At 54.6% G+C, this 27252-nt stretch overlaps 11 protein-coding genes and 2 non-coding genes across 13 annotated transcripts; 6 read left to right on the top strand and 7 right to left on the bottom strand.

Moving 5' to 3' along the window:
- Positions 1–100: 100 nt before the first annotated feature.
- Positions 101–2644, bottom strand: LAESUDRAFT_679559 (phosphoglycerate mutase-like protein). Its single transcript, XM_040905702.1, has 7 exons — positions 1880–2644; positions 1683–1691; positions 1449–1624; positions 1268–1392; positions 1154–1215; positions 779–1098; positions 101–720 (listed from the first exon to the last, which is right to left on the bottom strand). Exons 1-7 carry the CDS (start codon positions 2294–2296, stop codon positions 243–245), a joined length of 1587 nt encoding a protein of 528 aa, XP_040764278.1. The 5' UTR covers positions 2297–2644; the 3' UTR covers positions 101–242.
- A 1024-nt stretch (positions 2645–3668) lies between these two features.
- On the bottom strand, positions 3669–4748 carry LAESUDRAFT_725991 (glutathione S-transferase C-terminal-like protein). Its single transcript, XM_040908932.1, has 6 exons — positions 4662–4748; positions 4447–4602; positions 4268–4393; positions 4039–4215; positions 3894–3977; positions 3669–3832 (listed from the first exon to the last, which is right to left on the bottom strand). The coding sequence occupies exons 1-6, from the start codon at positions 4715–4717 to the stop codon at positions 3781–3783; spliced, it is 651 nt and encodes a 216-aa protein (XP_040764277.1). The 5' UTR covers positions 4718–4748; the 3' UTR covers positions 3669–3780.
- Positions 4749–5198: 450 nt separating this feature from the next.
- LAESUDRAFT_725989 (cysteine proteinase) lies at positions 5199–7947 on the bottom strand. The gene is made up of 6 exons (XM_040908931.1): positions 7592–7947; positions 7444–7535; positions 7279–7390; positions 6841–7208; positions 6474–6785; positions 5199–6414 (listed from the first exon to the last, which is right to left on the bottom strand). The coding sequence occupies exons 1-6, from the start codon at positions 7890–7892 to the stop codon at positions 5335–5337; spliced, it is 2265 nt and encodes a 754-aa protein (XP_040764276.1). The 5' UTR covers positions 7893–7947; the 3' UTR covers positions 5199–5334.
- A 95-nt stretch (positions 7948–8042) lies between these two features.
- On the top strand, positions 8043–8125 carry LAESUDRAFT_t52. Its single transcript has one exon. It is a non-coding gene; the product is annotated as a tRNA-Arg (tRNA).
- A 175-nt stretch (positions 8126–8300) lies between these two features.
- On the top strand, positions 8301–10790 carry LAESUDRAFT_725988 (kinase-like protein). The gene is made up of 6 exons (XM_040908930.1): positions 8301–9206; positions 9270–9443; positions 9539–9723; positions 9774–9856; positions 9931–10080; positions 10144–10790. Exons 1-6 carry the CDS (start codon positions 8352–8354, stop codon positions 10710–10712), a joined length of 2016 nt encoding a protein of 671 aa, XP_040764275.1. The 5' UTR covers positions 8301–8351; the 3' UTR covers positions 10713–10790.
- A 32-nt stretch (positions 10791–10822) lies between these two features.
- Positions 10823–10905, bottom strand: LAESUDRAFT_t50. The gene has a single exon. It is a non-coding gene; the product is annotated as a tRNA-Arg (tRNA).
- A 1740-nt stretch (positions 10906–12645) lies between these two features.
- LAESUDRAFT_736926 (uncharacterized protein) lies at positions 12646–13837 on the top strand (the record flags this gene model as incomplete). The annotated part of the gene is made up of 7 exons (XM_040910737.1): positions 12646–12801; positions 12867–12976; positions 13033–13083; positions 13208–13279; positions 13330–13392; positions 13529–13620; positions 13677–13837. 7 exons carry the CDS (start codon positions 12646–12648, stop codon positions 13835–13837), a joined length of 705 nt encoding a protein of 234 aa, XP_040764274.1.
- Positions 13838–14681: 844 nt separating this feature from the next.
- Positions 14682–15384, top strand: LAESUDRAFT_714265 (uncharacterized protein; the record flags this gene model as incomplete). Its single annotated transcript, XM_040907056.1, has 3 exons — positions 14682–14885; positions 14969–15251; positions 15305–15384. The coding sequence occupies 3 exons, from the start codon at positions 14682–14684 to the stop codon at positions 15382–15384; spliced, it is 567 nt and encodes a 188-aa protein (XP_040764273.1).
- A 224-nt stretch (positions 15385–15608) lies between these two features.
- Positions 15609–16650, bottom strand: LAESUDRAFT_653452 (uncharacterized protein; the record flags this gene model as incomplete). Its single annotated transcript, XM_040904419.1, has 2 exons — positions 15609–15694; positions 15753–16650. The coding sequence occupies 2 exons, from the start codon at positions 16648–16650 to the stop codon at positions 15609–15611; spliced, it is 984 nt and encodes a 327-aa protein (XP_040764272.1).
- Positions 16651–17197: 547 nt separating this feature from the next.
- LAESUDRAFT_182041 (Isochorismatase hydrolase) lies at positions 17198–18455 on the top strand. The gene is made up of 3 exons (XM_040901481.1): positions 17198–17466; positions 17530–18152; positions 18212–18455. Exons 1-2 carry the CDS (start codon positions 17376–17378, stop codon positions 18150–18152), a joined length of 714 nt encoding a protein of 237 aa, XP_040764271.1. The 5' UTR covers positions 17198–17375; the 3' UTR covers positions 18212–18455.
- Positions 18456–18848: 393 nt separating this feature from the next.
- On the top strand, positions 18849–21148 carry LAESUDRAFT_679540 (uncharacterized protein). Its single transcript, XM_040905701.1, has 5 exons — positions 18849–19422; positions 19493–19526; positions 19587–20075; positions 20137–20402; positions 20470–21148. The coding sequence occupies exons 1-5, from the start codon at positions 19283–19285 to the stop codon at positions 21041–21043; spliced, it is 1503 nt and encodes a 500-aa protein (XP_040764270.1). The 5' UTR covers positions 18849–19282; the 3' UTR covers positions 21044–21148.
- Positions 21149–21387: 239 nt separating this feature from the next.
- On the bottom strand, positions 21388–22776 carry LAESUDRAFT_736922 (uncharacterized protein; the record flags this gene model as incomplete). The annotated part of the gene is made up of 6 exons (XM_040910736.1): positions 21388–22000; positions 22053–22221; positions 22271–22382; positions 22441–22473; positions 22526–22611; positions 22686–22776. The coding sequence occupies 6 exons, from the start codon at positions 22774–22776 to the stop codon at positions 21388–21390; spliced, it is 1104 nt and encodes a 367-aa protein (XP_040764269.1).
- A 560-nt stretch (positions 22777–23336) lies between these two features.
- LAESUDRAFT_181974 (uncharacterized protein) lies at positions 23337–26986 on the bottom strand. Its single transcript, XM_040901480.1, has 8 exons — positions 26658–26986; positions 26554–26606; positions 26410–26499; positions 26343–26360; positions 26046–26292; positions 25869–25993; positions 25437–25808; positions 23337–25386 (listed from the first exon to the last, which is right to left on the bottom strand). Exons 1-8 carry the CDS (start codon positions 26881–26883, stop codon positions 23668–23670), a joined length of 2850 nt encoding a protein of 949 aa, XP_040764268.1. The 5' UTR covers positions 26884–26986; the 3' UTR covers positions 23337–23667.
- Between the last annotated feature and the right edge of the window lie 266 nt (positions 26987–27252).

Raw genomic sequence — 27252 nt, 5'->3', positions numbered from 1 at the left:
CTTGCTAATGATATTGAAAGAACTCCCTGTTGAGATAGTCTGTGAAGACAACATCCAGCTAGTGTTTTCTTCTCCAGATGCATGGCCCGATAGGCCGACACTCGACGTATGACAATGCCTCTATAGCCCTTGCGCCTGCATGTCACATAATCTACAGCTACAACGATACTTGTACATCCTTCCTTTCCTATGTAGAGTCCCTGGGTATCCCCATTTTGCCAGCCCACCCAAAACCCACTTCTTCACTCAAAACACAACGCCCACTGTCCATCCCCACCACTACTCGCATACGCCTGGCTCTCCACAAACGCATCCAGCGTACACAGCCCATCTCCATCCGCCCCACAAAAGCTCAAATCCTGCACCGCCTGATTCACCAACACGCGCACATACGCCTCCCCACCACAGCTCAAGCGCTCCACGACCATCCTTGACGCAAACGGGACGAGCTCGCTCGCTCGCCACGTGCGCGTCGGGTCCGGGAGGGTGTCGTCCAGCGGGGCGGGCTGCGCGAAGAGGCCCATGGCGGAGTAGACGGCGATCATGAGGTTGTCGTGCGTAAAGTCGGCGTAGATCGTGCGGTTGAGGGGGAAGGTGGCCGGGTTGCTGTCGAGCGTGGTGTTTGTCGACGTGCTGTCGTTCACGGGTGTGTCGGTCAGCCGTGCGAGCAGCTCGTTGATCCAGCCGACGCCTTGCACGGGTCCGAGCGTGGCCCCGTATCTGAGTCGAACGATAAACGATCAGTATACGGAGGAAGGAGCAGCGGGATACAACGTACCCGGTATTGTAATATTTGTCGAGATCACCCCAATACTCGTACCCAGCCCACACGCTCTCCCCACCCTGCCCGATAATCTGGTCGCCCACCCACTCAAAAAGATCACACCACTCGCTCCGCTGCTCATTCGCCACACTCTCGAACGGGCAAAGCGAGATCAACGCCTGGGTGTCGTCGTCGTCCAGATCTGCACCGGGTGCGCCGGCGTTGAGGATCGTGGTGATGTTCGGCGCGTACGTCGCGATCCATGCAGCTGTCTGCGCGTCGTCGGAGGTGTCTGCCGCGGCAGGACAGTCCGAGTCGTCTAGTGTGTCGTTGCCCTGAGAAGCATAGGTCAGGGTCTGTGGACAAACACAAGAGATGGAAAGAACGCACGCTCTCAGAGATGATAACGTTCAGCAGAGGCGCGTAGACGCCATTACTCGCCGCAGCGAACCCTGGCAGACCAGTATCAGCTGCCACACACGAAGACAGAAGCTTCTTGCCCACCAGCAGTCCAGTTCGTCGCGGATTGCACCACACGGCTCTTGCTCGATGCTCGCACAAAAGGCAACTCATCCGCGCTCACAAGAGCCACATACCGTGTGAATGCCTCCTCACCCGCATCATACGACCTTGATCCAACCAGGTCAGTCAGGCGGGTCTCACATCACAAATATCACATACTCACTCCTGCGCCCCATATGCGACCAGGTCGTCCTCGCCAAGATCGTAATCAAAGTCGGCGATGAATTCAAGCTGGGGATCTGTATAATCAGAGACTGGGATCGCTTGTACCTTGGCGAGTGCTGTCTCGATAGCCTTGGTGGAGGATTTTGTGGGATAACGTGCGCCGTGGCGTTGAAGCTGAGATGCATGATCAATCGCTTAGAGCCGATACTTAAAGTGAATAGTTTGCACATACGATGTTGACCTGTGTGGTGGACATAATCAGGTCAGTACAAGGCCACATACACGATTCGCAAGAATTTCATTCATATTCATCGACAACTAGATCGATCAGTGGCGCGTCTACGTTTGCGTCATCGATCGTGTTCGATGCCCACGGTCGCGCAGCGACGATCACCCCGCTCACATGCATAGAGTCAGACTGATACTCACCTGTGTGATCTCGCACTCATCAGGCGGCGCTGCGTACGCCTCAACAGCGTAGTATGGGGTGTACTGCGCCCAGCTCTTGCTCCCGTTCCCAAAGACACCAGCAGCCGCGACCACGCGCATGCGCAGTCCGATCTTTTCGCCGAAGCCTGGTCGCGATGCAACGAGAGTCATATACGTGCAGAAGACGAGCAAGATTAAAAAGAGAGTGGCCATCTTGCACGATCGCGGGGTCGAGCTGGGATAGCTTGCTGCGTCCACGCCATTGGGAGGGGGGAGGATTGGGCCTTTATACGAGCCCGGGCGGCCGTTGAATAGCTCGGGCTTCTCAAAATTCCGGGAATAATGGACATCTACGTTTGTTGACAGCTCGCCAGGGAGAAGCAAGGAACCAGGGGAGATTCGCTTCGGGAGGAACATGCGAGCAGTCGGGTGTTGTCAGAGCGAACGGCAGAGACAAAGACTCATGTGGATATAGAAAACACAAGTGCGGCTGAGCCTGCAGTCGCGAACAGCCGTGTCGTCAAATCACAAAAGATAGCTTTGAAAAATGAATGTGAACGAGTGGCGGGGCCATGTTACGGTGGCTGTGAAACACGCGTCCGAGCACGTTTGTCTCTCGCATGCAAGCGCCCAATCACCGATCACTCGACTCCAATGGTCAGCAGGCGGCATCCAGAGCGCGGCGAGCAGAGCAAGACAAAAGTGTACGAGACGGTGCACATGGGCTGAACATGAGCAAACAGACGGGCTCCCACGAGATGCACCACGACCAGATGGCTGTGCTATATTCGCGTCGAACGTGCGAGGAAATAAAGAGTTTCGATAGGTCATGAGCGCAGACATGGAGCGTCACCTGCATTGTCAAAGGGCCGGAGGAGCCGCCCTACGGAGACAAGTTTCGGCATTCTGAGGCAGGATGCAGCGGCCCCTCTTCCAGAGGCTGGATCAAGAACCGACACATCCATCGCGGTCAGATGAGCTTCCCGCGGCCTGGTAAAACCTTTGTCGGTCTCTGTGGTGGATGTATGTCACTAGATAAATCCCAACAATGTTTGAGACGTTAACACTACTCACTCTCCAGAGCATCGGTGCACAATAGACCTTACGGTTCAAATGGAGAGTTAATCATCGTATGCATGCAGCGGCTATTGAAGGTGAACGTGTGTGGGGTGAATACAGCGCTGGGATGACCAACGTTCGCAACTCGCGTTACCAAGAGAATGATAGCCACTGCAGAGCATATGCGCTAACGTCACCGCGCATAGAGTAAACGGCATCCGGGTTTTAAAAAAGGCTGGATGTATTGAATCAATTGATCATGCTAGTCGTGCAGCGTGGTCACAACAGACATTCTGATAGAGCGACGTTCAGGGCATTCGGTGAATTCAGTTCAAGGGGAAAATATAAAGTGGGTGAGAGTCGCCGACTCAGGAGCATGGCTGCGGCTGAACGTAGGCGGCCCGGGGAATGGGCCAGACCGCGAGGGTACCAGTTTTCGACGCGGTCACGTGGGCGCGTTGAAAGCATCGACGCCACTCGGCGATTTAGGTCAAACTTGATCATCGAGTCATTCCATTAACGAATTCAGTGCCATAAAGTCGAATCCAACTCTTTATAAACATCTTTTTACCCGTCCACGCTCTCGACGCCGTCCGCTATCTCATGCGCTCGTTCTGTTCACTGCCTCCCTAATTTCGAGCGACTTGCGAATCGCATCACGAGCTAGCTGTTGACTTTCCCAGCCAGCCCGCTGCGCGGCCAGGAGTTCGGGAGTCGCCCGCTCTCTAGAAGATGGCTCCACGGGGCCAAACCGATGGCCCGTCCCATTGTAGCCGCGCCCTATTATATACACGCGCGCTACTACTCTCCCACGCCGGTGGCGCAGGTCGCACCGGGGCCTCTCACATCTGTGCTCCGCGCCCAGATTCCAACACTAGCGTAGTATAGTGCCACCTGAAAGGTTTCGATGTGGTGCGTCAGTGTCTAAATCCAGAATGCTGAATAGGTTACTGACTTCTTCACCGAAGGGAAATCGTCGGCCTTGAACTCCTCATAGTCGGCCATGAACCCTTCTTCATCGAGCACGGGCATGTTCCATCTAAAAGAACATGAAGATTCAGCGTCGTAGAGCCACTTACTTCAGAAAGCAACAGACACACGGGATGAACGAAAGGTCAGCAATCGTGCACTTATCGCCGACCAACCAGTCCTGCTTTGACAACACAGACTCGAGCACGCCAAAGATGCGCATGGTCTCCTTCCTGTACCTCTCAGTCGCACTTGGGACTTGCTCGCTATGATACTTCCAGAACCAGTTCGCCTGGCCAAAGTACGGCCTGCGGACTATCATCAGAGTGCTGCTCTCGTTGGGCAGAGAAGCTGGCTCACCCTTGGCCGGAAGCTTGGAAGAAAAGCCATTGCAGCTGGTGGAAGCGGTCGTTCTCCTCGATAGCGGAAATTTTATGCTCTGGATCGTACTTCTCGACCAGGTAGGTCAATATGGCGTTCGATTCCCTGCATACCATGAGCACACACTGATCGGCATACACTGAACAGGAATCTCATACCAAACGACAAGATCGCCGTTCGCATGATCTATCAAGGTTGGAATGCGGCCATTCGGGTTGTACTTCGTGTGTTCAGGACCCTTGATCTCGGTCCAATACTCCAAGTAAATAGGATGGTACGTGAGGCCGAGCTCCTCCAGGACGAACACCACTTTCCTGAAAATGCACCCCAAGCTCAGTACGTCCCGCGAGAATGAAGTGCAGTGCGGGCTTACCATCCATTCGGACCATGGCAGTGAGTGAACAGTGTGAACTGCTTTCCGTGGGACATGCTGCTCTTCTCTGTTGGTGAGGGTGATGAGCCCGCGCTGATCATAATCACCCGGTTTCCGTGCACCTTATAAGTCTGGATAGCAGCAGCGCCTCTCAATAGATGTCATCGTCGCTCATTTTGCGAGGTGATTAAGCGATTAGTAACCCTCTCTAGTGGTGGACCTCGCTGATTCACCCATGAATCAGTCAGCAGCACAGTCAGCGCCACAGCCAGCAGGTCCAACGAGCCCTCAAACTACCTATGGTACTAATACGCTTCAGGGACGTCGATGTGGAGTTGTGGTTTATCGGAAACGAGAACAGCACCGGTTTAGCTGATGCAAGATGTTGGTCTCTTAGCGTGAACTGACTGTCAGTCGGCAACCGGTCTGAAGTCGATGTCAACTGTGCTCATCCTTGCGTCCATCTGAACATCGCGCGGAGAACACTGTGCACTATACGCAAGCACCAACTTCGCACGACACGGCCGCATGACAAAGGCCCAACATAAATGATGTATAGGTAAATCGTACAACGACGACAACACGGTGGCACAGGGGGGATGGCTATAGCAAGGTGTCTAAAGATACAGAATGAGCGGTGAGAGAGGTGGTTCGCAGGGCGGGCTATGTTATGTTATGCGCGCAAGTCGACCGTCCTGGAGGGTGATGGCGGCAGATCCGCCGGCGACGACATGGATCTTGGAGGTAGGAGATGCGATGTCGGTCTAGAGGGGTAGGATGTCGGCGTAGGCGATGATGCGTGGGGAGGCGAGGATGAGAGGCGTACTGAGGTGGCAATACTACTGTCCGATGGCATCGAGGAGGCATCTGGAGGGGACGTGGAGTTTATTTGCACTGATGGCTCATGGTGATGACCAGAACCTGGAGCATGGCCATTCTGCAAAGGCTTTTCGCTGGCCTTCTGCGGATCGACCGGCTCTGACCGACTGCTCACAAGACCAGGTTCTGGTGGCGACAAGGATAAGCTCCGCGGTGAGTGCGCCGAAACGCTATGGACTATCCTGGGACCGATGATCCTTGGTATGGGCTGCATGAGCTTCGGTACTCCACCTCCGTCGGGAAGGGAAGCACACGAGCCGTTCGCGTGCACATCCTCAGGTCGAACAGTCTCCTCTGAGCTGCAAGAAGAGCCCAACATGTAAACACTCGACCGTGGCATCATGACGCGCTCGTAGAACAACATGAACACGCCAGAACCCTCCAGTAGTACAGTCTCGAGCCCGACCTCCCGAACGCTATCATCGCTGATACGCAACCATCCGCGGCCGGGTCGCGGAGGCGGGTCTTCGTCGTCACGGATGGGTCCATAGCGCTCACATCGTTCGCATTCGCAACCAAGAAGGCACGCAAGTTTCGGAGGAGCGAACCGCCGTGCACCGACGGATGGCGGACGTGGCTTGCGACGATAGCAGATGTAGTGTCCGAAAGAATGATCGCCATAGTGGCAGACAACAGCAGCGAGGCGGTAGAGAGTTCGTGGTATCGCATATGTGGCGGGTGTCGGGGTCGTGCTGCGGGGGATAGGCGGAACTGGTCTGGAGATGGGATCCGATGGTTTCAGATTGAGCTGACCAGACGTAGTATATGGTGTAAGATCTAGAATCTCGGGAAACGCTACTCGGCAAGTGTTTTTGGTTGCGTAATGGCCATAGTGCATGGAGCGGTTGAGATGCAGAACAAGCACGCGTGGCGGCTGTTATCCGTCACGTATGTATTAGCGGATAGTGATGAATAGAGGTTGAGCAATCGTACTCGAGCAATCATAGCTTGCTTGGTGGAGCCCCTACTGAAGACTTTCTCCATCTTGACGCCCTTGATGTCCTCTTCAATCCGGCCATCATCAAGTGCGGCTTTCATGCGAGCTAGCAGCTTTTGAGCGTCCCGTACACGTTTCTTCTTCGATGAAGAAGCCTCTGGGTCTGCTTTCCGGGCTTCCGAGAGCCTCTCCGCTTCCTGCTCCAGTTTTTTGCAGGTTGCAAGCATAGAGCACTTCCGACAGATGCAGTCTGTGAGAACTTCTATCCGAGTGTACTCGTCAAGACAATCTTCCAAGCGGCACTGTGTCTTCAAGTTCGATATCAACTCGTGGCCACGCTGAATTGCTATGGCACGTACGCACCGCCAGTCGGGGAACAGCTAGCTGCCAGTTGTCGAAAGCGAAATGCATGACAGCCTCGGTGTAGCCACACTCGACACAGCTGCGCCTATTCGCCGTCAGACCGTCAAAAACACTCTTCCCTATCTCCCGACTTGCAGGACCCCCGGCTTGGCTGAACCCTCCAAGGCCGCGGTCGCGGTGAAATTCTCTGTTCACAGCTGCCGCCTCGTTCTTGATGCATTCTGAGAGAAGCTGAAAGAGCTCCTGCGCATCCTGATGTTCACGTGAAGAGAATAGACTGTTATGTTTAGAAGCCGATTGAGTGGATAGAGCATTGATGATCTCGATGGGTCGGAGCGCTCGAGACGAGGGGGCAGGGGTGTTTAGCTCTGCGAGACGATATTCAGTATTCGGAGGACGAGACGACGTGCACAATCGGCGGTAACAGATAGTACAAACCACGCAGAAGATCCCGAAGCGCATCTATGACTGGCGTCGGAACATCAAGCGCTACGGCTTTGGCGTAAATCTCCTCAATCTCGGGTTGAAGGTAGCATAGTGATGCCATGGCCTTTGCGTGTACGTAAATAAGCAATTTATGGAATGGATAAGCATCATGCACACCTGTAATGTGGAGTCCATGAAGCAGTACGTCCCTGAGATGTTGACCAGACCAGGGTAATAACCATCATTATGACCATTGTTTGACAGAGGTTCTATACGCAACCTTTAACAACGATCTCTCAACTGTTCCAGCCTCTATGCCACTCACCGAGCTTATGTACCTCTTGCCCTGATTGTTCAGCCCTAGTACGGACATGCTTCTTTTTGGACTTCCTTCTCTCCAGGCTAGAGCTTGAGCCTGGGTGTCCGTCAAACCAGTTCCAGGGAAGAACAGCGGATAACGCATCCAAGACCATGAAGTAAACGGTGTTCAGAGAGGCTCTATGAGCGCTGAGAGTCAAACTTAGAGCCGGGATAAGGAAAAGGACCACGAATGGGAAGAGCTGTTGAAACACAGGACTAGAGAACAGCTGCAGGCACAAATATTGGACGGCGTCCAGACTGAGCATCTGCGCCAGATGATTAGGCTTTGGAAGATGACATTAGCAACGCAATGCTGACGAGTTCTCAGCTTACCGCAGTGGTCGGCGGGCACTGTCGGGGTTAACCCCAGAAAGTAAACTTACATCTGTAAAAGTACAACACTGGTCAAAGCATAAGGCTACCTGGCGCAATGGTAGCGCGTTTGGCTTCGATTGCCGACGTCACCAAAAGGTTGCAGGTTCGAGTCCTGCGGTGGTCATCATTTTTGATCAGGAAGCATCTTGATCACGTGACGAAATGAAACCAAGCGACGCGTCGCGTCCGGGCGCCTCTCCAGACACGAATCATTGTCCCTTCCGCCTTCACATCTCCTCCACGCGCGCAGTACTTTTAATTCGTCGCCGACGCTCACAATCTTGAAGATTTGTGAAAGGACAATCGCCGTTGGCATTCGGTAGTACGGCTTTCTTTCTTGGATATCATATATGGCTACTGCAACGTTGTTGTCACGACACTCCTCTAATCCTTTCGAAGTGCCATCTTCAGATCGAAATCACCGCAAGTACCGCCATGACTCTGCTAGGGTGCAAGGCATAATTGGTGACGATGAGTCTCATCCTTCTTCAGACCATTCGCACGACAGTTACGCTCCCCCAATAATCGACGAATTCCATGCTCATCTAGCAAAACGATATGCAGACATACAAGACACTGCAATGAATGATGACACGAAGGCAGTTGCTTCTGCCCATGAACGTGACGATGAACCATCGAGCGACCAGGAGGAATACGCATCCCCGCATGGGACAGTCAATGATGAACAGGATGAAGACGAAGAGGAGATGAGGGAGAATCTGGGTGAAGATGACGAAGACGCAGGAGAAATACCCGCATATACAGATGAAGAGAGGACTATCTTCCTGAAACCGCGTTCGGAACGACACGAGATAGAGCAAGAAATTGCTGACCTCGAGGCTGCTGTGCCACAACTTATACCGGACTACAAGATCGTCGATCGCTTAGGGACCGGCACGTTTTCTTCCGTATACAAAGCTGTCGACCTCGGGTACCATACGAAATGGGATAACACCCCGTGGCATGGCTTTCATTCACCGTCATCTTCCGCATACTACCAGTCTGCTCTGCGACCTAGCGACAGCAAGGCATTCGTCGCGATTAAGAGGATCTACGTCACAAGTGGACCGGAACGCATACGAAACGAAATATCTATTCTCGAAGACTGCAGGGGGTGCCGCCACATCTCACAGCTGATCACGGCTTTCAGACACCATGATCAAGTAGTCGCTATCATGCCTTACAATCGACACCAAGACTTTCGAGTAAGTGGTTTAGCCGGCATATATGCATCTTCCTTGAGGTTTCTGCTAATCACGACCTTCAAGGACTACTACCGCATTCTGCCGATGGAGGGGATAAAGGCGTATTTCCGCTGCATGTTCCGAGCATTACGCGATATTCACGCGCGGGGAATCATTCATCGCGATGTTAAACCCGCGAACTTCCTCTTCGATCCCCGCACCGGCATTGGCACGTTATGCGATTTTGGCCTAGCATGTGTGAGTGCCTGAATGCCATCTCGTCTGCCACCACATTTTGTCTGGTACCGATGTACTCCAGATAGCCGCTCACTTAAATTGGCTTGATTTCCCAGCGCATGGAACGCGGTCCCACACTTGGTGCATGTCTGCACACTGCACCATCTCGAGAATATCCACATGGGCGCATCCGGCCAAGGGAAGAGTATGATCCTGAATATATCAAGCGCAAGCAACGAGAAGGTCGTTTGAAGAGCATTCTGCCGTCTGACAAGGTCGGTTATCCTCTCAAGGACAATCGGTGAATAGTTTTCCTTCCCATATCATCGGCAGTGATGGATCAGTCACCAGACCAGTCTCGAAGGCGAATCGTGCGGGAACAAGAGGTTTCCGTGCACCTGAGGTGCTGTTCAAGTGTGGCGAGCAAACAGGTGGTATGTCATTGCCTTGCCGGAATTCTTTTTGATTAGCCTAATCATCCACTGTCATCGCGCATTCGCCATATCAGCTATTGACGTCTGGTCTGCCGGAATGATACTGCTCTTCTTCCTCGCAAGGAAGTTCCCACTATTCCATTCCAACGATGATGTAGAGGCACTCATGGAGATCTCCACAATCGTTGGAAAGAAGAAGATGGAGAAAGCAGCCACCCTCCATAGTACGGCCCCGCTTTCCCATAAACCATAAGCAAGAATGCAGCACTGACCAACCTCAATCCCAGGCCGAGTACTCCAGACAAATGTCCCGAACCTGACCCAGGATGGCATTACCTGGTGCGACTTCGTAGAACGCCAAAATCCCCTCCTTCACGAGCCCCCTGCCCCTGATCCACGCTTCTTCCCATACGCCGGCAAATCAGGGGTCACATCCGGTCACTTTCCTACCTCATCACCGCGGAGCTCTCCAGAGCGTTTCTTGTCGCCCGAATTGCCAATTCCGACACCAGATGCCGAAACGTATACTGCGGAAGTTGAAAAAGCGCTCGACCTCCTTGAGCAGGTAATGCATCCAGAGTCGACGCGACGGATCACACCTCGACGTGCTCTGGCGCATTCGTTCTTGCGTGATCCCGATGCTCCGGATGACGATGAATTCTTTCCATACCCGTTCGGTGAAGGTGTGTGCGGAGAGCTTCACTTCATTGACGAGGACACGGATGAGTACTGCGTCAAGGTCCGTATACCTGGCGAAGAGAAGATGACGGTGCGACGCATCGCTGCAGGGGAAGGTATTGCGATCGGGAAGCGAGCGTGCGAATTCCACAGAAAGGAAAACGGGTACGAGTACTAACATTACGATGGACACAACTGGTAGATAGTAGTAATGCAAAGATGTGACGAGACATCAAGAAATATGAGAATAATTGAGGGATACATGCATTCGAGGGACAAAAACGATCATGACCACCGCAGGACTCGAACCTGCAACCTTTTGGTGACGTCGGCAATCGAAGCCAAACGCGCTACCATTGCGCCAGGTAGCCATATTAGGATGTTGTATCCAAATATTTATATGCGGTTGATGCCAATGCTCCGACATTAAAGCGTTGCGGCGATGCTGGTCAGTCAATGACGGTTGGGCGACGGTTGCAAAGGCTCCTTTGAGAAGAATAACCAGAAAAGTAGGCAAATCAGAAGTGGCGGAGAAAAGCAGGAATATCGCGCAATGCTTACTTGACGAAATCCTGATGCAGGCTGGGGTTGCACTGTTGAACTTTGCATACGAGACATGCACAGTTGATGTGGCAGTCGAATTGATTGAACATTGGATTATAAATGCAGATGATTGCAGCAGAGTAGAGGGATAATGAGGCGGTTAAAGATTGTCCACATCGTTTAAACCGTACGTAGCCGGTCTTGACAGCTCCTCAGCACGAGAGAAAGGTTGGTGCTATCGCGAGTATCAGCGTGAGTTACTACACACGCTGTGCGCAGCAGCGCATACTGTACCCGATAGCACCACTTATCAGATTAGGAGGGCAGTGGTACCGGTGGGAGCCGCGTGCGTATCGGGTGGGAGTGGGAAGAACGACGAGTTGGAATGGGAAATATGGCTCACCTTCCATTGTTAGATGAATTCGATGTCGTCGAGATATCTTCCGTTGGACAGCGAACATCACCCTTTGAATTGCACACTATCAAACGTCGAACCTTTTTTGAATGTGTGGTAGCGCGTCCGTGGTATGCGTTCTCATCATACGCAATCTTCATGAAGGATGACATGACGTGTGGCGAACGCATGAGAATCTACAGCCATCGTTAGAGGTTTAACTGAAACAATTTCATCGCCCGTCATACCGTAAAAATGGTTAGTCGTGAGCGGACGACAACCGCGTCCGAGGCAGCGCGACTGGGAACATCAGAACCCTCGAGCATACGTCCGGAATCCGAGATCGATCCAGATCTGGGGTCGTAAGCCAAGCAGCCGGTATCAGATTGCCGTTTCTAGGTGACGAGACAGAACATGGTGAAGCGGCACGCATCGATATTGCCCACCCTCTCCAACAGCCATTCTGCGGATGAGAACCTGGCCCTTCCGGAACGCATTGTCACATTGTCGAGCACACCATGTGTGTTCTCGCGTGGGTCTTCGTAGCCACGACAATGACTGCAACGCGCGGTCCGCACTGCCAGTGCGCGTGCTTCCATGCGACCTTCGCTCCAAGAGAACAAGCGGTCGTCATCAAATGAATGAGGCCGTACAGGCATCTCCTAAGGTGAGAAGGATCCTTGCAAGATAGCGGCTGGAGGTGAGTCTGCATGAGCGATATTTTGCATGCCAGACAGACGTGGGCGGCATCAAGTTCTTTCTTGTTTCGCGCCATGCTGCGAGCTGTCATCGGACCTGGAGTGACGGTGGATGCAATCGCAAGATTATCGGAACTCCCAGAGCACTTCCATCTCCGTCTGTGGGGATGGGAACGTCCATCAGCCTCCAATAGCAAAGATCGACACCGGTGAGGCTCATACCGGTTAGAGCGTCGTTCTGCTGCGACGTTTCCCTTGAAAAATTTGGGATTCCCCTAGATATTCCCATCAACGTGCGAGCGTGATAACTCGCTAGTATAATTGCTCCACCAGAAAGGTACGAGGAACCGCACCGTCTCTTGGCAATGGTATAAGAAGTTGTCGCTTCTTCTCTGCAACACGCCCTGGCTCTCTCTCTCTCCCGCACGTTACACGGCCCCCTCCCCCTTCCGCGCTCCCAACTCACCGCCACCGCCATGTCCGAGAAGTCAGGAAAGTCGGACCATGTTACTGTGCTCACCCCGTCAGAGGGTCACGCCAACGGGAACTACTATGCCGAGGCGATGACTCCCGAGTATCACTCCCCCGCCCCACCGCCTCCGACTCCACTAGCCTTCCAGTTCGGTAACCCTGTGAGTAACGGAATAGAAATGTCATCGCACAACATCCGTGAATTGACGGCTCGATTCTCGTTCAGACCCCACTGGGAATGTTGGCATACGGCACCGTATTCCTATGCTCATCGTTGTTGACTCTCGAGGCCGGTGGTGTGACGTCGGCCAACCTCGTTCTGCTGTTCGCGACGTTGTAAGTAACGTACTATAAGTAATCGGATACGAGCATTTATTGATGAACACTTACAGCTACGGAGGCATCTCACAAACATTGGTCGGATGCATGGAATTCTACCTGGGGTGAGTGCATTGCTGCGTAGATGGAATGCGCGCATACTGACAGCAATTTGCAGCCACACCTTTGCGGGGTGAGCTTGATTGACTTGGAAAAGATCGTTCTTTAATTTGATACGTCTTCGGCCAGGACCGTCTTCTGCACATATGGCGGGTTCAATTTCAGCTACGGCGCTCTTTACCTCCCCGAGATCGGCATTGCGTAAGTACTTCACCGCTGATTTCTTGAGATTACTATTGAACACGTTTTAGGGCTGCATATCCGGATGCGACTGAGTTCACCCATGCAATCGGCATCTACATGGCCATCTGGTGGTAAGCTGGATTATTGGCGAGGATGATCTGGATATTGACGTCGTCGTTGTGCGAACAGCTTGATCACCGGCGTCTTCTGGTAAGATGACCAAAGTCATGTCGGAGAACTTGCCCTGATGATTTCATCATCCCATAGCATTGGTGCGCTTCGCACCACAGGTCCTATCATCTGGACGCTCGGTATGACCGTGATTTCGCTGGGCTGCCTGTCAGCGAACTGCTTCCACCGTAAGTATATGTGTCTTCATCGCATACAGTCCGCGCTGATAGCCTACATTGAACAGCACATGCCGCCCTCTCCAAGGCTGGAGGCGCGTTCGGTCTCGCAGCGACGTGTGGCGCATATTACGGTGCAATCTCCGGGTTCTACACGCGAGACTCGACATTCGAGACGATCCGCCTGCCGCCCGTCGTTCTTGCCTATTCTAACCCACAGAGCGCGTGATCTTGTTGTGCCGTTGTGTAGAGAGGGCGTATGCTTTTACATTCTATACTTATGGGACCGGATGCATTAGTCGCGCCGATGCACGGGAACGAGGGTCAAAAACGCACCTCGTGTTCACACTGGCATATCATAAGAAGAGTGCACGATGACTTCGCACATTTTATCGTATCAGCCTGTAAATACTCGCCCATTCAAAACGCACCTTACACGAGCACTTGTGGCGTCACGAGAAAGTATTTCGCCGCGAACTTTGTGACGCTTGAGGCTCAGGTTGAGGTTGATTATCCGGTGGGATCTTAAGCTCACGTAACGCGAGGGCGGGCTCTTCGACACAGACCGGATCTCTAGGTTCAACGCACACGAGCCTGCCGACAGGCTATCGCGTCTCCACTCCCCGTTAGCCTCTCGCTGATTTCTCGCATCCACAAAAGCTTGTCTCATCTACCTCCCGTGGCCTTCTCGATAAACTGTAAGCACACAGCTTCGTTAATCAACGATCAATATCGTAGTGTACCCTGAAACGTACGAAATGCGTGTAACAGGCAGCAGTTGTGCTCCGTTTCCTCCCTGCACAAGACAGAACCGTCGCGATGATGATTGTATTCATACAAAAAAACAAGGCCTTTAATGTGATAGAACGTACTCGAAACGGGCGGGACTTGGCGCTGATCGCAACTGCTGGTGACCGCCACGTTCTCACGGCAGCGAGCTATAAGCTTGATCAAGGATCTGATGGACGCTGCCGAGGCACTCCAACAACTCCTGCTACTGCTGCTGCTGCACCGCTGCGCGAGCACCGGATAACAACTGACACTAACCCACCACACGCGCAACCTGCACAACGATGGCACTCAATTGTGCAATGCTCAGCCCAGCCCGCGCGCCCATCCCGCTGCCCAACGAGCTGACAATCAGGACGGTCGACGGCGGCGTCGAGGTTGCACTGTTCATCCCTGACGGACCGCCGACGGGGTCGTCGAGTTCAGGAGGGTTGGGAGGTGCGAAGAAACTGAAAGACGTGGGACGGCTGTGGCTCACAGATCAACGGGTGCGCGTGCCTCCTTCACTCGCTTCGCTCGGGATCGTTAACGCTGTCATTCCTGCTGCTTGCTTCTATTCATCCTCCCACAGCTAGTCTTCGTCTCTGATGGATCAAGCAAATCGACATCGCTCGAATCGCTCTCAGTCCCGCTCACAACGCTCCTATCCACCAAGTTCGAGCAGCCGTATTTTGGCTCAAATTATCTGGGGCTCGAGATCAAACCTGCACCTGAAGGCAGGCTGACGGAAGGCACGAAGGCAGAGATACGCTTCAAGGATAAGGGGATATTCGAGTTCGTGAGCGTGTTGGAGAAGACGCGCGAACGGGCGGTATACATGAAGCGGCAATCCGCAGACGAGGAAGAGGGCTTGCGTACGTCCCATACGCTACAATACTTAAGGTCGCTACTGAGCCAATTCACACAGCGACATATACACCTGGAGATGCGGGGCCCTCGTATAGCGGGGGAGTACCTGACGATGCCCCTCCGGGTTATGACGACTAGATGAGATATCGGGCGATCAGGAGATGTTACGATTGCGCGGAAGACATTGTATACCTCATGACACCCATTGTACCACACATGACCGTAACATCATCTTATATAGTTGAATACTCACGGACCATTTACGGCAGTGAGAGACAGCAATGAACATGCAAGGCCAACTGATTGTGCTCCTAGTATCTCGTCTTGAGCCATGAAAACTCAGCATGCGTCTAGCGTTAGCACTAATACGGCTTGAATTTCCGGGACTGCTTCAGTTTCTCCACCTTCGCCTTGTCCTCTTCCCACTTCTGCTTCAGGTCGAGCAACTCTATGTAATGCGATGCGATCAGATTGATACGCATCATCGTCATGAAGTGCACACTCACCCTGCCGTTTCTTCTCATGTATCTGGAACGCATAGAACGCCTCCTTCTTCTCTTTCTTCTTATTATTCCTGCTTCTCTTCCCCGCCGCATCACCATGTTCCCTTTGGAACTTCTTATTCGCCACACCGACGCCTCCACCCAGCGTCTTTCCATACGCCCCGCCGCGCGTGACGAGCGTGAATCCATCCTTATCCACGACTGCCTCGCCCATGAGATACTTGCTCTTCTGCCGCTTCTTCGCCTGCTCGTACTCAAACAGCTCCATCCATGTGTCCGCATGTGCACGTACGACGTCGAGCGGCGGCCGGAGAGATTCGTACAGTGCCTGGTAGTGTGCGAGGCCGGAGGGTGCGGAGGGGTCTGTGGGCCATAGTCTGGCTTTTGGTGGTGGCGAGAGGGCACGAGAGAGGGAGGACTCGTCGAGGAAGATGATATGCGCGGTTCGGCCTGTCCGCCGTAGTGTTCGCAGTGACCGAGAAGGCAGAGGAGTGACCTGCGGAACGACCTCCTTCCATTTCCACCGCTTCTTCCTAGGTCGCTCCTCACTCTCATCTTCGCCAGCATTATCCTCATCAACCCCCTCCTCATCCTCACTCTCGCTGACTTGTTCTAATTGGTCTTCTGGCGCCTCCGTATCGCCATCAAAGACTACCCTTTCGACGGTACCGCTGCCCTTGAAAAATTGGGAGATCTCACGTTCAGTTGCGTCTGGAGGCACGTTCACCAGAAACAGCGTGCGCCCCTCAGGAAAGGATTCACGATTCTGCTTTGCCTTTTCCTTCGCCTTCGACTTCTTGGATCCTGTGTGCGCTCGCGCGTAGAGTACGTGCGTCGACGATTCCGAGTAGGTGACGGGGATCACAGTGAAGCCGGATACAGAGGTCGGAAATCCGGCCATTTCACCCATCTATATAGAGTGTCAAGTGCAGATATAATGAGGAGCTTCGAGGTTTTGCGATGAGGGCCAAGCAGAAGACAGTGCAAGTTGCTGCAAAGACTTGAAGAATTGAATCTTGATTCTCTGTCGCGGTCACGTGCATCTACGTGCGGTATAGCATAGCGCTAAGCATGTGGCCCTCCTTCCCCGCATGATTGCTTGTCCCGTCTATCTCGTCTTAAATACCGTAGTGTCTGCAAGCAGTGTAGTGTGCAGGGGGCACTCGACTGTTATAGCGTGAACTGCTGCATTCTTCTCTCGTTGTCAACCGGGTCGTAATTTCGATTTTATCGATGATGCCTTCCTTCCTGAATCAATACCGATGCTCTGGTGGCTTTGAGGCTATCTGATAGTCGGATCGCACATGCTATCTTACTGTCATACTGTCTGCCTAGGACTGAGGTTAGTTATTCGTCTCTTCATTGTGATTGTGTTGACTCTGATTTTTGGAAGCCGCAGCTGTTATCATCTGGTTGCAACAGAAAGATCTCCGGATTTCAGCCGCTAAATGAACTACGGACCGTTTGTGGGCTTTTGTCTCGTGGACTAAACGAGGCAGTCTTTTCACAGTCTGTCACTGCAATGCGTAACTTCCAGACAGGCAAGAGTTTCTGCAACTAGAGCCCCGTGTCGGAGCTCGGACCCTCTCTTGCTTATCGCCCGTACCATTGAGCTGCCACTCTACGATGGTCGACGCTTCGCCCTACAAGTGGCCGCACGATGGCAGCTTTTCGCCCTCTACGACCGCATTGGTAGTGGTAGACATGCAGAACGATTGCAAGTATATTCCTATTGCTTACAATGAGAAAACCCAACTGAACGAGCGATTGATCCCTGCAGTCTGTTCTGAAGAAGGGTACCTTGCGTTTCAAGGGTGCTTGGTTGCAAATACCCGGGCAGTGATTCCACGAATAACTCAGCTGTTGGATGCCTTTCGAAGATACGGCTTTCCCATCTTCCACACGCGCGAAGGTCACCGCCCGGACCTATCTACGGTCTCCTCACGCGACCGCTTCCGATCGCACAACGTTCCCAGCGGTCTCGGAATCGGCGACATGGGCCCTCTGGGCCGGCTGCTCATTCGCGGTGAGCGCGGGCACGATATCGTCGACGAGCTCTATCCGCGCCCGGGCGAGCCCATCGTGGACAAGCCGGGCAAGTCGGCGTTCACGTACACCGACTTTGAGCTGCTGCTGAAGGTGCGCGGAGTGCAGAACCTGGTGCTGTGCGGTGTCACGACGGATGTCTGCGTGAGCTCGACGATGCGCGAGGCGAACGATCGGGGCTACGATTGTCTGCTCGTGACGGATGCCACTGGAGCGGGGTTGGACGAGCTGCATTCGGCCACGGTGAAAGGCGTGCAGATGGAAGGAGGGATATTTGGAGCGGTGGCAGACACAGCGGACGTCATTGAGGCTGTGGAAAGGTGGACAAAGTCCTCGGGTCGGGTCGTACAGTCGTGAGTTAGTATCAATGTGGATGCATTGAACGGCACCGTCAGCTAATAGACAAGTCATTTCAGCTGAAAATGCACCTCGATCGGTGCATATGACGAAATTGCTCTCGGACCACTTAGCGGTGCCCGCATGAACGAGTAGCTGGCAAGAGGCATGGATAATCTCCAAAGGCGTTAGACTGATTCTGTCCAAGGAATTGGCTTGGATCAAATTTAGAATGTACGTCACTCTCAATGAAGCGCATATTGCCTCCGTGGAAGTTTCATCGGCAACCTCAAAGTTTGTCGGTAGACTCGGATAACCTCGCTACTTTGTTGTACGCTTCTACAAGGGGTGTAACGTTGCACACATACGGTACGGCGATCAGTTATCGTTACCTGATCACCCCCTGTCTCCAAGTCTGCGCCCGAATAGAGGGTGGTTACAGCAGTAGCTTATATTCCTAGATAAGGAAGCGAAAGGGCCAGGACGATGAAACAAAAGGCGAGCACGGAGGTTTTCCGTCAAGCGCCCGCTATTTTGTTGACTGACCCTTTCCACCAAGGCACCGTCGGCGTTGTGGCACGTCCGAGTACGGAAGAATGTTCTCAAATCGGTGATCGTGCTGAATCCTAATGACCGAATCTGGACTCGTGACTGTAGTATCGATGCTCAAGTCGCCGACTGCATCTTCCATTCCACCACGAAACGCCCAAACACTGCCGGAAGTTTTCGTGAAAATGTTAATTGGCAGCTTGGAAGCAGGCACGGGCGGCCGATGGCTGATCCTGTCCGCTCCGCACCGCTCCACCAGCATGCACACACCGCCCTGTAGGCGCACCCGCACTTTTCGGATACCTGGCCCTGGCACGCACCTTTTACGAAGCCGCTCCACTGCGTGTCTCCCCTCCATGTCATGAGATGGATCTTCTATGCGATCATACGACTGAGCTTGCTTGACCACACCCTTTGACTCGCTCCTGCATCCGCGCTCCGCTTCCACTTCGAGCCATTCGCGGACCATTACGCGATCGCTGCCCCACCTCCGGTGGTTCTCCCAGCCTGGTCCACCGTCATATGTATAGCTGCCCGGATGCAGCTACCACGGATGCAGGCTTGCCTCTCATCCTCCCCAACCGCGTCGTAGCCGCACTGGCATGGCTCGCAGCCAGATGAACGTGCTCGCAAAGTGCAAGAGGGCCGTCTGGGACTGCACGAGGAAGCTTTTCGGACGGCGGCAGTTGTCGGATATTACGCTCGCCCATGTTCTCTCTGGCGACACTTGCGAGCCCATCAGGTCAGTTCATCATTCGTCATTCTTGACTATCGTCTAATTCCGAACTCGACTAACACCTTGCATTATGCAGCCTCCGCGAGTTTGAGACATACCTCGCCCACAAAGTCAGTAAAGACGGTGCATCCGCCATTTCCATCAAAGGCTGATCATAAACACGAACATAGGAACATACCATCGAGATCCTTCACTTCGTCGTATGGTTCCAAGACTACCGCCAGCGCTTCCTCGCGCTCCCCCGAGACGTCCAGGCCACCACTTCCGGATACACCTCCTTCACCTTCGCCATCCCCAGTGCCGCACGCACTGCACAACGCATCGCAGACAGCAAGCGCAGGGCCGAGGTACTGCGCTACAGCGGCGACACCTCGATCTGCGCGGGACCATCCTCAAGCTTGCCGAGTGCGTTCAGCGTACGCTCGGACTCGCAGGTGCCTGAGCCGGTCTCGCCGTACGCGAGGTCGAGCGCAGAGACTCCGCTTCTGCAACAGTTGGAGTCAATAGGGAGCACCCCGCGCGAGTTGCCGTTCAGGGACGAGTGCAGGCGCGTCATCGCGACGTTCTTCAGGCCGGGCGCGGCGAGCGAGCTTCCGCTCGATCATTTACTGCGAGACACTGTCGTCCGCGACTTGACCTGGAACACACATCCTGACATCGTGAGTGTTCCTCTAACTACCTTCACAGTGGAGATGGCTAAGTAGTATGTTCCTGGGGCAGTTCCTCCACGTCTACGAAGAGATGTACGCGCTGCTGGAGACGGTCAGCCTCCCGCGCTTCCTCGCGATCGCAGCGACGAACATCAACACGCCCAAGCAGCTATACTGGTACGCCATCGGCATCGCGGACGTGTTCATCGGGATCATCATCGCACTCGTGTGCATCACAGTCGTGCACGTCCCACCCAAAGGCAACCGCGCGTGGCGGCTCTTCGCGGTGCCGTTCTTCGCGTTTGGCGTGATGCAGGTGTATTCTGCTTATAGGGGGTACGTGCGCCTTGGCACTTCCTGTCTTGAGTTGTAAGTCGTTGACGCGGTCTTGCTCGCGAGATAGGTTCTGCAGCCAGGTATGGGGCCGTGGCCACACGCAAGTGCGCGTCTGGGAGATGCAAGAGATGGACGAAGAGGCCGCTGCGCACTGCGAGCACGTCCTCCGGCTGGAGGAGGAGGACGACGACAAGAAGGACAAGAGCAGCATTCGCAAGAAGGGCGGCGGCGATCCTGATAAAGCGCGCGTGGAGATGGCCGAGCATGTTGCGTGGGGGACGAAAGAAGACATGGACGCCATCGCGCCGTTCGAGGTGCAAGGCGTCTCTTCCTCATCGGCCAGTATTCCGATTCGCGATGCCCGTTTGAAGCCTAAGAGGTCGACACGCTGGCGGGGCCTAAAGCGTCTCTTCCAGACCGTAGATGACGATCGGCGGCCTAGCACACCAGACGGTTCGGAGGAGGCATTCCCCAGGCCACCCGTGTTTGGCCCTGAAAAAGTCGTGCTCGACCCGCGCATACGAGCGGTGCATAGGGAGATCTTGCGAGATCTGCTCTATGTAGGATTCTGGGCAACGTCGGTGAGCATCGACAGATTAGGGTACGTTGATAGAGCAGGATCTGATGTATGTGGCTTGTAGGCGTTCATGGCTTTGATTCTGGCAGTCCCTGCGTTGCATTCGTGACAGACTATGCTTGCAGGTAGCATATAGTAGGATACACCTAATCGCGAGCTTGGATATCAGCCACAGGGGCGGAAGGTATACGTCATTAAATTAGGGTACTAGCACAGTCAAAGGGATATCCAAAGGTCGTAACAACGTAACGTGTAGATGTAACAGTAATCGTACAGTACAAACAAAGCACCGCTGGTGTCAATGAGACCGAGTTCGTCGAAATCGTACAACACGTGAAAGGGTCATAAAAAGGGTGAATATCAAACAAGCTCAAAACGCACGTCATATCTGAGTCGTGACGATCGTTCTTACACCTGCGACACGCTGTTCAGCAGGCCGATCGTGCCAGCTGCGCCGACGCCCTCGCCATGCTCGCCACCCAGCATCATCCGCGACCCGGACCCGGACCCCGACGCCTGCGCCTGCCCCGCCATCTGCGAAACCACATCGCTCTGCAGCTGCATCGGCACGAAAACCACCTTACTATTCGCCGTCTTCGCCATCTGCTGCAGCGCCTCCAGCTGCCTAATCTGCATCGCCGCGGGGCTCGCGAGGATATCCGCCGCCTGCCTCATCAGCCTCGCCGCATCGACCTCCGCGCGCGCCGCGATGACCTTGGACTCGCCGATCCGCTTCTGCTGCGCGGCGGACGAGAGCGAGGCTGCGACTTCGGTGCTGAAGACGATGTCCTTGATGAGGATGCCCTCGATCGCGACGCCCCACTTGTCCGCGACGTCGCCTACGATCTCGGCGATCTCGAACGCGATCGCTTCGCGCTCGGTGACGACGCTCTGTACCGCTCGTGCGCCTACGACGTGCCGGAGGGTAGTTTGCGCGCGCTCGGCGAGAGCCTGGCGCAGGTCGGCGATACCGAACGCGGCGCGGTATGGGTTTGTGATCTGGAAGTACATAACAGAGTCGCTACGAAAAGTGTGGTTAATCCCTCGTTCACCGTTGTAAGCGTATAACGTACATCTCGACGTCGACATTGTCGCGCGTGATGACCTTCTGTCTGCCGATGGGGAGAATCTGGATCTTGACATCGACGATGCGGACGCCCTCCGTGCACGGATTCACTTGCACCAAGCCGGGGTCGACCGACTTGTAGAACTTGCCGAACCGACTGACGAGGCCAACGGAGCCTGTCTGGATGTGAGCATTCTGAACAAGTATGAAGATGAGGAGACGCGCCTTGTGGGATGTTGCGGAAGGGGTTGGGCAATGGGCAGCAAGGAATAGCGCCACAGAAGCCAACGCAGGCACCCAATGCCTGCATCATACTGCCATAGAAACCATGGGGAACCTGAAGAAGAACCGACTTGTCACCGCGTGCTCTCCCTTCGGCAAGCGGCGTAACTAACCTCTGAAGATCCGAGGTCCTGGGCGTAGGACGGCTAGCTCGACGCATCAGCCTCCGCTCGACAAAGGAGGTCTACAGCCACTCACCTGCATCTCACTCCGCTTCAACGGCTGCACCTTGATGACATGCGCTTCCCCGGGCTTCCTGACCGTCGCAGGTCCCTCATCTGTCACTGCAGAGGGCATGGCGGTCGGTCAGACAGGGTCGATGCATGTCAGCCCCAAGCCGGGCATCAAAGGGGCTTACCATGGGGAGCATTGTGATCTACGACGTTACCGCGCGAGGATCCCTCGCTGGGCGATGCGGGGCGGTACTTTGCATCTGGTTCCTGGGGCATCGCTCGATGGTGTGCTCAGCAAGACGTGCGCAGCGCGAAAAGAGGATAAGGGAGAGAGCCTAGTGAATGATGCGGGCTTATATATGGGCCAAAGCTTGATAGCGCTCGGGCGGATGACTGGTCGAGGCAGGATGAATATAGAATACGGACACGGTGCTCACAGCCCCCGCTTCCTCGCATTGACGCAAGCTAGGGACCATCATGTGGCCGCCGTGGGATGCACCGGGCGCCATCCTCGCCAACGCAACGCCCCTGATTCACGAGACCTTCATGGAGGAACAGGCAATGGTCAGCATAAGCAACAGATAACCGCATATTCGTTAGTAGGCATTAGTAGTCGGGGCCATTCGCGGCCTCGATGCGCTCTGAAACTCACGCTGTCATCTCGACTGAAGGGGCGAACTCGCCGGCAAGAATCCCTTGAGAGCGTCGGAAGACTCGGAACGGAGCATATACAGTCTCGGAGATCAGACATGCTGTGGCCACCCATCTCGCCTGCGCGCGACATGCGGGACTTTGGCCTGACAGATCTCTCCGAAATTACCCACCTAGTAGCCAAGGCTAAGACGCACTGAGTATATAACGCCACATCCGTACTTTCCGCCGCCGCCGCCCGTCAGACTGCGCAATACCGCGCAAATCCACTTCGACATCTGAAACGTATGATGCGTAATGTACAATGCAGTCAACTAGTCCCCGTGCGTAATAAATAAGCTCTACTCTAATAGATCAGCCCGCAACCATCCTTAGAGTCTTGTGATATAAATGTAAGGAGCGTGTCGTCAATATTATGCAAGGAATGAATGTGCCGAGTCTATGCTCAGGTGCAGCAATAGCTATAGATGTATGATCGTCAAACCGTCTCACCAGCAGCACCGAGTGCGTCTTGCGCTAGAACGGCCGGTGCAGGAACCCCTCCTCGCGCGGGCTGCCCGCCATATACGACGACGGCGCGCCTGCCTCTTCCAGCGCCGACGCCGCCCACGCCAGCCCCGAGAAAAGCCTCGCATTGCCCTGCGCCATCGCTCTCGGCGACGACCGGTGCAGCGTCGGTGTCCGCCGCCCATCCGCAGGCAGAGTCCTCCTCCCCACAGGCGTGTCCGGCCTCAACTCGGGCACACCACTCTCGCCGCGGAACGCCTGCACTTTCCTGCTGAGTGTCTGCAGCACCGATGCGCGATCCGGCACGGCAGACGGGCCTTTGACAACCGGGCTCCCGCTAGGAACCACCTGCTCGTCAGGCTCCCCGTGATTGAGGAACGTCGTGTGAATCGACGAGTCCGACAGCCCACGACGGCTCAGTGTACGGTCCAACAACGTCGCCTGCACCCCATCTTGCTCCTCCCGGTCGATCATCGCATCCACAGTCCGCGATAACGTATGGCCCGGTTTCCTCATCCCCGCCCGACCTATCGTCGCCGTCGTGGCAGGAGGCGGCCTCTGTGGCTTCGGCACGACGATCCACGGGTCCACACCATCCTCCGCGCGCGGCGCCCCCGCGAATATATTCATAAGATTCCTCGAGACCTGCTGCGATGGCGCAGGCTGGCTCAACACGTCCTCCATCGCGGCACTGATGCTGTTCTGCCGCTGCGGATGCCGGTGGTACGTGCTCGTCACGGAGCGCCCCGCAGCTGTCCCGCTGAACTCGACATTCACCGTCATAGACGACGCAGACAGCGCGGCCTCTCGTTTCGGCACGATGCGTGACGGCATGCGTCTGGGCGCTAGTGGCCGGAGAGGCGGTGACATTGATGCGCGATTAGCAGGAGATTCGTTAGCGCTTGCACTGGCGCTCCCTCCTGGGAGGCCAAGAAGCTTGGTGATTGGGGCGATCCAACTCGAAGACGTACTGCTCCCAAGCGCGTCATTGCCGGCCTGCGCTGCCGCGGCCTTCTCGGGATGCATCGCCAGGTCGCTAACCTTCGCCGCCACCGATGGATCAAGGATCACATCGTTAAGGGTGATGCGCATCTGACCCATCTCTGAGAACATGTCCTTGAAGAGCTTGAAGAGAGCACGGAGGTCCGTGCGCGTGCACGCCATCATCGCTTTCTCGTCTTCCAGGAGTGCGCGAAAGTGTGTTCGCATGGTCGACGCTTCCTTCAGGATGCTGCTGACGGTCGTGCGCGAGAGATGACTGACGTCTGCACCCAAGAGGCGTTGTCGCTTCAACCTGTTCGTTAGGGTCAGCGCATCTGCTTGCGTGATGCGGTTGAGTAGCATGGTGACCCGCTCGATGAGGGCGTTAATGGAGCCAGCTTGCAAGTCTGCGAGAGAAGACGATTCCGACCGCCCGTCGTTCGGCGTGCTGGACGACAGCTGATCTCCGAAGGAAGGAGGGCGGGAAGATGCACGGAGATTGCCTGTATCGGTTGTACCATCTGTTTGCACTCCTCGCGAGCGCGTAAGCAGCAGCAAAGATTTCTGCGCCCGCGTCCGTTCAGGGGACAACAGACCGTCATTTCCGCGACCGCGATCATCTATCTCAAAGCTATGATGAGATGATGCATAGTGCGACTGTGCGAATGACGACCACTTCGTCTCTGAGGGATTCAGTGAGTCGGTAGGAGACAGTGGCCTGCCATCCGTCTCCGGTGTCAATGGTTCCTGGGATAGTGATGAGTCTCTGATGAGAAACGTGACGGATCCCTACTTACGAATGCCCGCCGTAATGGCCTTTCTACACTTATTGCTCTTCGATCACTCATAGCGCTAAGACCTCCTCGCCTGTATGACGATTGTAAGACCGAACCAGCCGGCGCAGTGCCGACTTGGAACGAAAGAGACAGCGGTGAAGGTGCTAGAGCGGATGATTGCCCACTATTTGTATGTCGGTGGCGCAAGTATGACGAATCACCCGCTCTTCGTTCCTCGACCTCTTCCTGCAGAGACCGCAGGTCCTCACGAGCCTCAGCCAGTAGGTTTCGGAGTTCTGCGTTATCCCGCTTCAGGGCTTCATTGTCGGCGACCAGTGACTCGAGCACTTTGGTCACTTCAGCATCATCTAGTGTCCCGGCATGTCCGAGTTGCTTGAATGTCAGGGTTTCAGTGACTATGCATGTGACTGGGACGTATTCATGACCACCTACCGACTGCTGTAGCTGTGCGAGCCGCTGCCGAGCGTCGGAGAGGATGTCCTCGGATAACTCATGTCGATGCACTCGCTGCATATCTAGGTCTTCGCGAAGTCGCGCATTCTGAGCCTGCAGCTTAGCTGCAGTGTCTCAGCCTACATGACCAATTGAGTTGCAGCGTTGTACACGCACCACACTTGTCCTTCAGCGTGTTAATCCGCGCTTCTGCCAACTTCGCCCTTTGCGCGGCGCTATCACGTTCTTGTTGAAGGTCGTCCTTATCTTGCAGTGCTACTGCAAGCCGGTTCTCCCAACCAACCGAACGCGCATGCTGGGCAGTGAGACGCTTATTTGTACTGCGTGCTTCCTGTAGCTGTTCGAGCGCATTTCTCTGAGATGACTCCACTGCTTCACTGTTGACCAGTGCTTGTGTGAGACGCTACTTTCCCATTGAGCAGGCCAGTCATCACGAGGAACGAGTGTGCTAACCTTCTCTAGGACAGCGTTCTAGACTGCGCTTAGAGTTGGACTACAAAACGGCAGTTGACAGACATACCTCTTTCACCAACTCTGCCACCCTCGCGTCGACGTGCTCTTCAGCAGACCTTGGTTCGCCGAATCGTGTGGTTGTCGAACGGTCGGCTGCCTATTACAGCACGATTCAGTCGACAGTGCAAGGAAAGCCAGTAAACCAATTGACCTCATGGCGGCGTACATACGCCTCATGCCTCTCCAGAAGAGCCTGCCCGACCTCTAGGAAGACCGTCAACCATGTTTGCGGAGGTAGCAACCGATCACACACACCTGCGCTCAACACAAGCTTGCTCTCCATTTGCGCCTTCCATTGCGCCCAGGCAATGCTCGTCTCGCAGTCCTCCTTTCCACAGCAGCAAAGCGCAGTATTGGGAAGATCTGGAGACGCGACGCGAGAGAAGTTGGCCAGAGCGAGCGTCAGGTCGTCTATCGTGCTGGTCGCACGCCGTAGGCTATTCGCCATGGGCGAGTCGGGGGTAGGGGGTCGCGAGGACATGATGGTCGCGCCGTTAAAGGACGCTTAAAGAGGCCTCGTTGTCGCCAGTTGCGGGGTTTAATACGGGCTAAATGCACGCCCTCCTCGTGGCCTGTAGACCAAAGTCTACCGCAAACACGCGCGACACACCCGACGTCCAGAGCTTGTGTCCACCCTGGTCAGTGTAGAAGTGTGTTGGAAGTGCTTTGCAGCACGCAGACTCGACAGTTGAGAGCAGATATGCGCACATCGACGAACTCGTACTCACCCAATGCTCAGAGCTTGCCAGAACTATGGTACGCTGGTGCTGGAAGTGTCGAGCCAAGAAAGGAATCCCACATGGCAGCTGGGGTTTTGTTGGCGAAGTGGAAATATGACTTCTGACCAGCC

The sequence above is a fragment of the Laetiporus sulphureus genome, assembly GCF_001632365.1.
Source record: "Laetiporus sulphureus 93-53 unplaced genomic scaffold LAESUscaffold_20, whole genome shotgun sequence".
Classification (NCBI taxonomy): Eukaryota; Fungi; Basidiomycota; class Agaricomycetes; order Polyporales; family Laetiporaceae; genus Laetiporus; species Laetiporus sulphureus.
The sequence above is the reverse complement of the archived record's forward strand: the minus strand, read 5'-3'. Positions and strand labels throughout refer to the sequence as shown.

Excerpts from the sequence above, each read along its gene's own strand:
- LAESUDRAFT_679559 (XM_040905702.1), bottom strand. The coding sequence starts at position 2,296 with ATGTTCCTCCCGAAGCGAATCTCCCCTGGTTCCTTGCTTCTCCCTGGC. Across the intron at positions 1,216-1,267 it reads CGCGACGAACTGGACTGCTG|GGTTCGCTGCGGCGAGTAAT; the intron begins GTGGGCAAGAAG and ends CTGGTCTGCCAG. Across the intron at positions 721-778 it reads GACAAATATTACAATACCGG|ATACGGGGCCACGCTCGGAC; the intron begins GTACGTTGTATC and ends CGTTCGACTCAG.
- LAESUDRAFT_182041 (XM_040901481.1), top strand. The coding sequence starts at position 17,376 with ATGGTCGACGCTTCGCCCTACAAGTGGCCGCACGATGGCAGCTTTTCG. Across the intron at positions 17,467-17,529 it reads GGTAGACATGCAGAACGATT|TCTGTTCTGAAGAAGGGTAC; the intron begins GCAAGTATATTC and ends TGATCCCTGCAG.
- LAESUDRAFT_725988 (XM_040908930.1), top strand. The coding sequence starts at position 8,352 with ATGGCTACTGCAACGTTGTTGTCACGACACTCCTCTAATCCTTTCGAA. Across the intron at positions 9,207-9,269 it reads ATCGACACCAAGACTTTCGA|GACTACTACCGCATTCTGCC; the intron begins GTAAGTGGTTTA and ends ACGACCTTCAAG. Across the intron at positions 10,081-10,143 it reads GAAAGCAGCCACCCTCCATA|GCCGAGTACTCCAGACAAAT; the intron begins GTACGGCCCCGC and ends CCTCAATCCCAG.
- LAESUDRAFT_181974 (XM_040901480.1), bottom strand. The coding sequence starts at position 26,883 with ATGTCCTCGCGACCCCCTACCCCCGACTCGCCCATGGCGAATAGCCTA. Across the intron at positions 25,809-25,868 it reads TCGCACAGCTACAGCAGTCG|CAACTCGGACATGCCGGGAC; the intron begins GTAGGTGGTCAT and ends CTGACATTCAAG. Across the intron at positions 25,387-25,436 it reads GGCCATTACGGCGGGCATTC|GAACCATTGACACCGGAGAC; the intron begins GTAAGTAGGGAT and ends TCACTATCCCAG.
- LAESUDRAFT_725989 (XM_040908931.1), bottom strand. The coding sequence starts at position 7,892 with ATGCTCAGTCTGGACGCCGTCCAATATTTGTGCCTGCAGCTGTTCTCT. Across the intron at positions 7,209-7,278 it reads GCTTCGGGATCTTCTGCGTG|AGCTAAACACCCCTGCCCCC; the intron begins GTTTGTACTATC and ends ATCGTCTCGCAG. Across the intron at positions 6,786-6,840 it reads TAGCTGTTCCCCGACTGGCG|ACACAGTGCCGCTTGGAAGA; the intron begins GTGCGTACGTGC and ends TCGAACTTGAAG.
- LAESUDRAFT_679540 (XM_040905701.1), top strand. The coding sequence starts at position 19,283 with ATGGCTCGCAGCCAGATGAACGTGCTCGCAAAGTGCAAGAGGGCCGTC. Across the intron at positions 19,423-19,492 it reads GACACTTGCGAGCCCATCAG|CCTCCGCGAGTTTGAGACAT; the intron begins GTCAGTTCATCA and ends TGCATTATGCAG. Across the intron at positions 20,076-20,136 it reads GGAACACACATCCTGACATC|TTCCTCCACGTCTACGAAGA; the intron begins GTGAGTGTTCCT and ends TTCCTGGGGCAG.
- LAESUDRAFT_725991 (XM_040908932.1), bottom strand. The coding sequence starts at position 4,717 with ATGTCCCACGGAAAGCAGTTCACACTGTTCACTCACTGCCATGGTCCG. Across the intron at positions 3,978-4,038 it reads GCTGACCTTTCGTTCATCCC|ATGGAACATGCCCGTGCTCG; the intron begins GTGTGTCTGTTG and ends ATGTTCTTTTAG. Across the intron at positions 3,833-3,893 it reads GATTTCCCTTCGGTGAAGAA|GTGGCACTATACTACGCTAG; the intron begins GTCAGTAACCTA and ends GAAACCTTTCAG.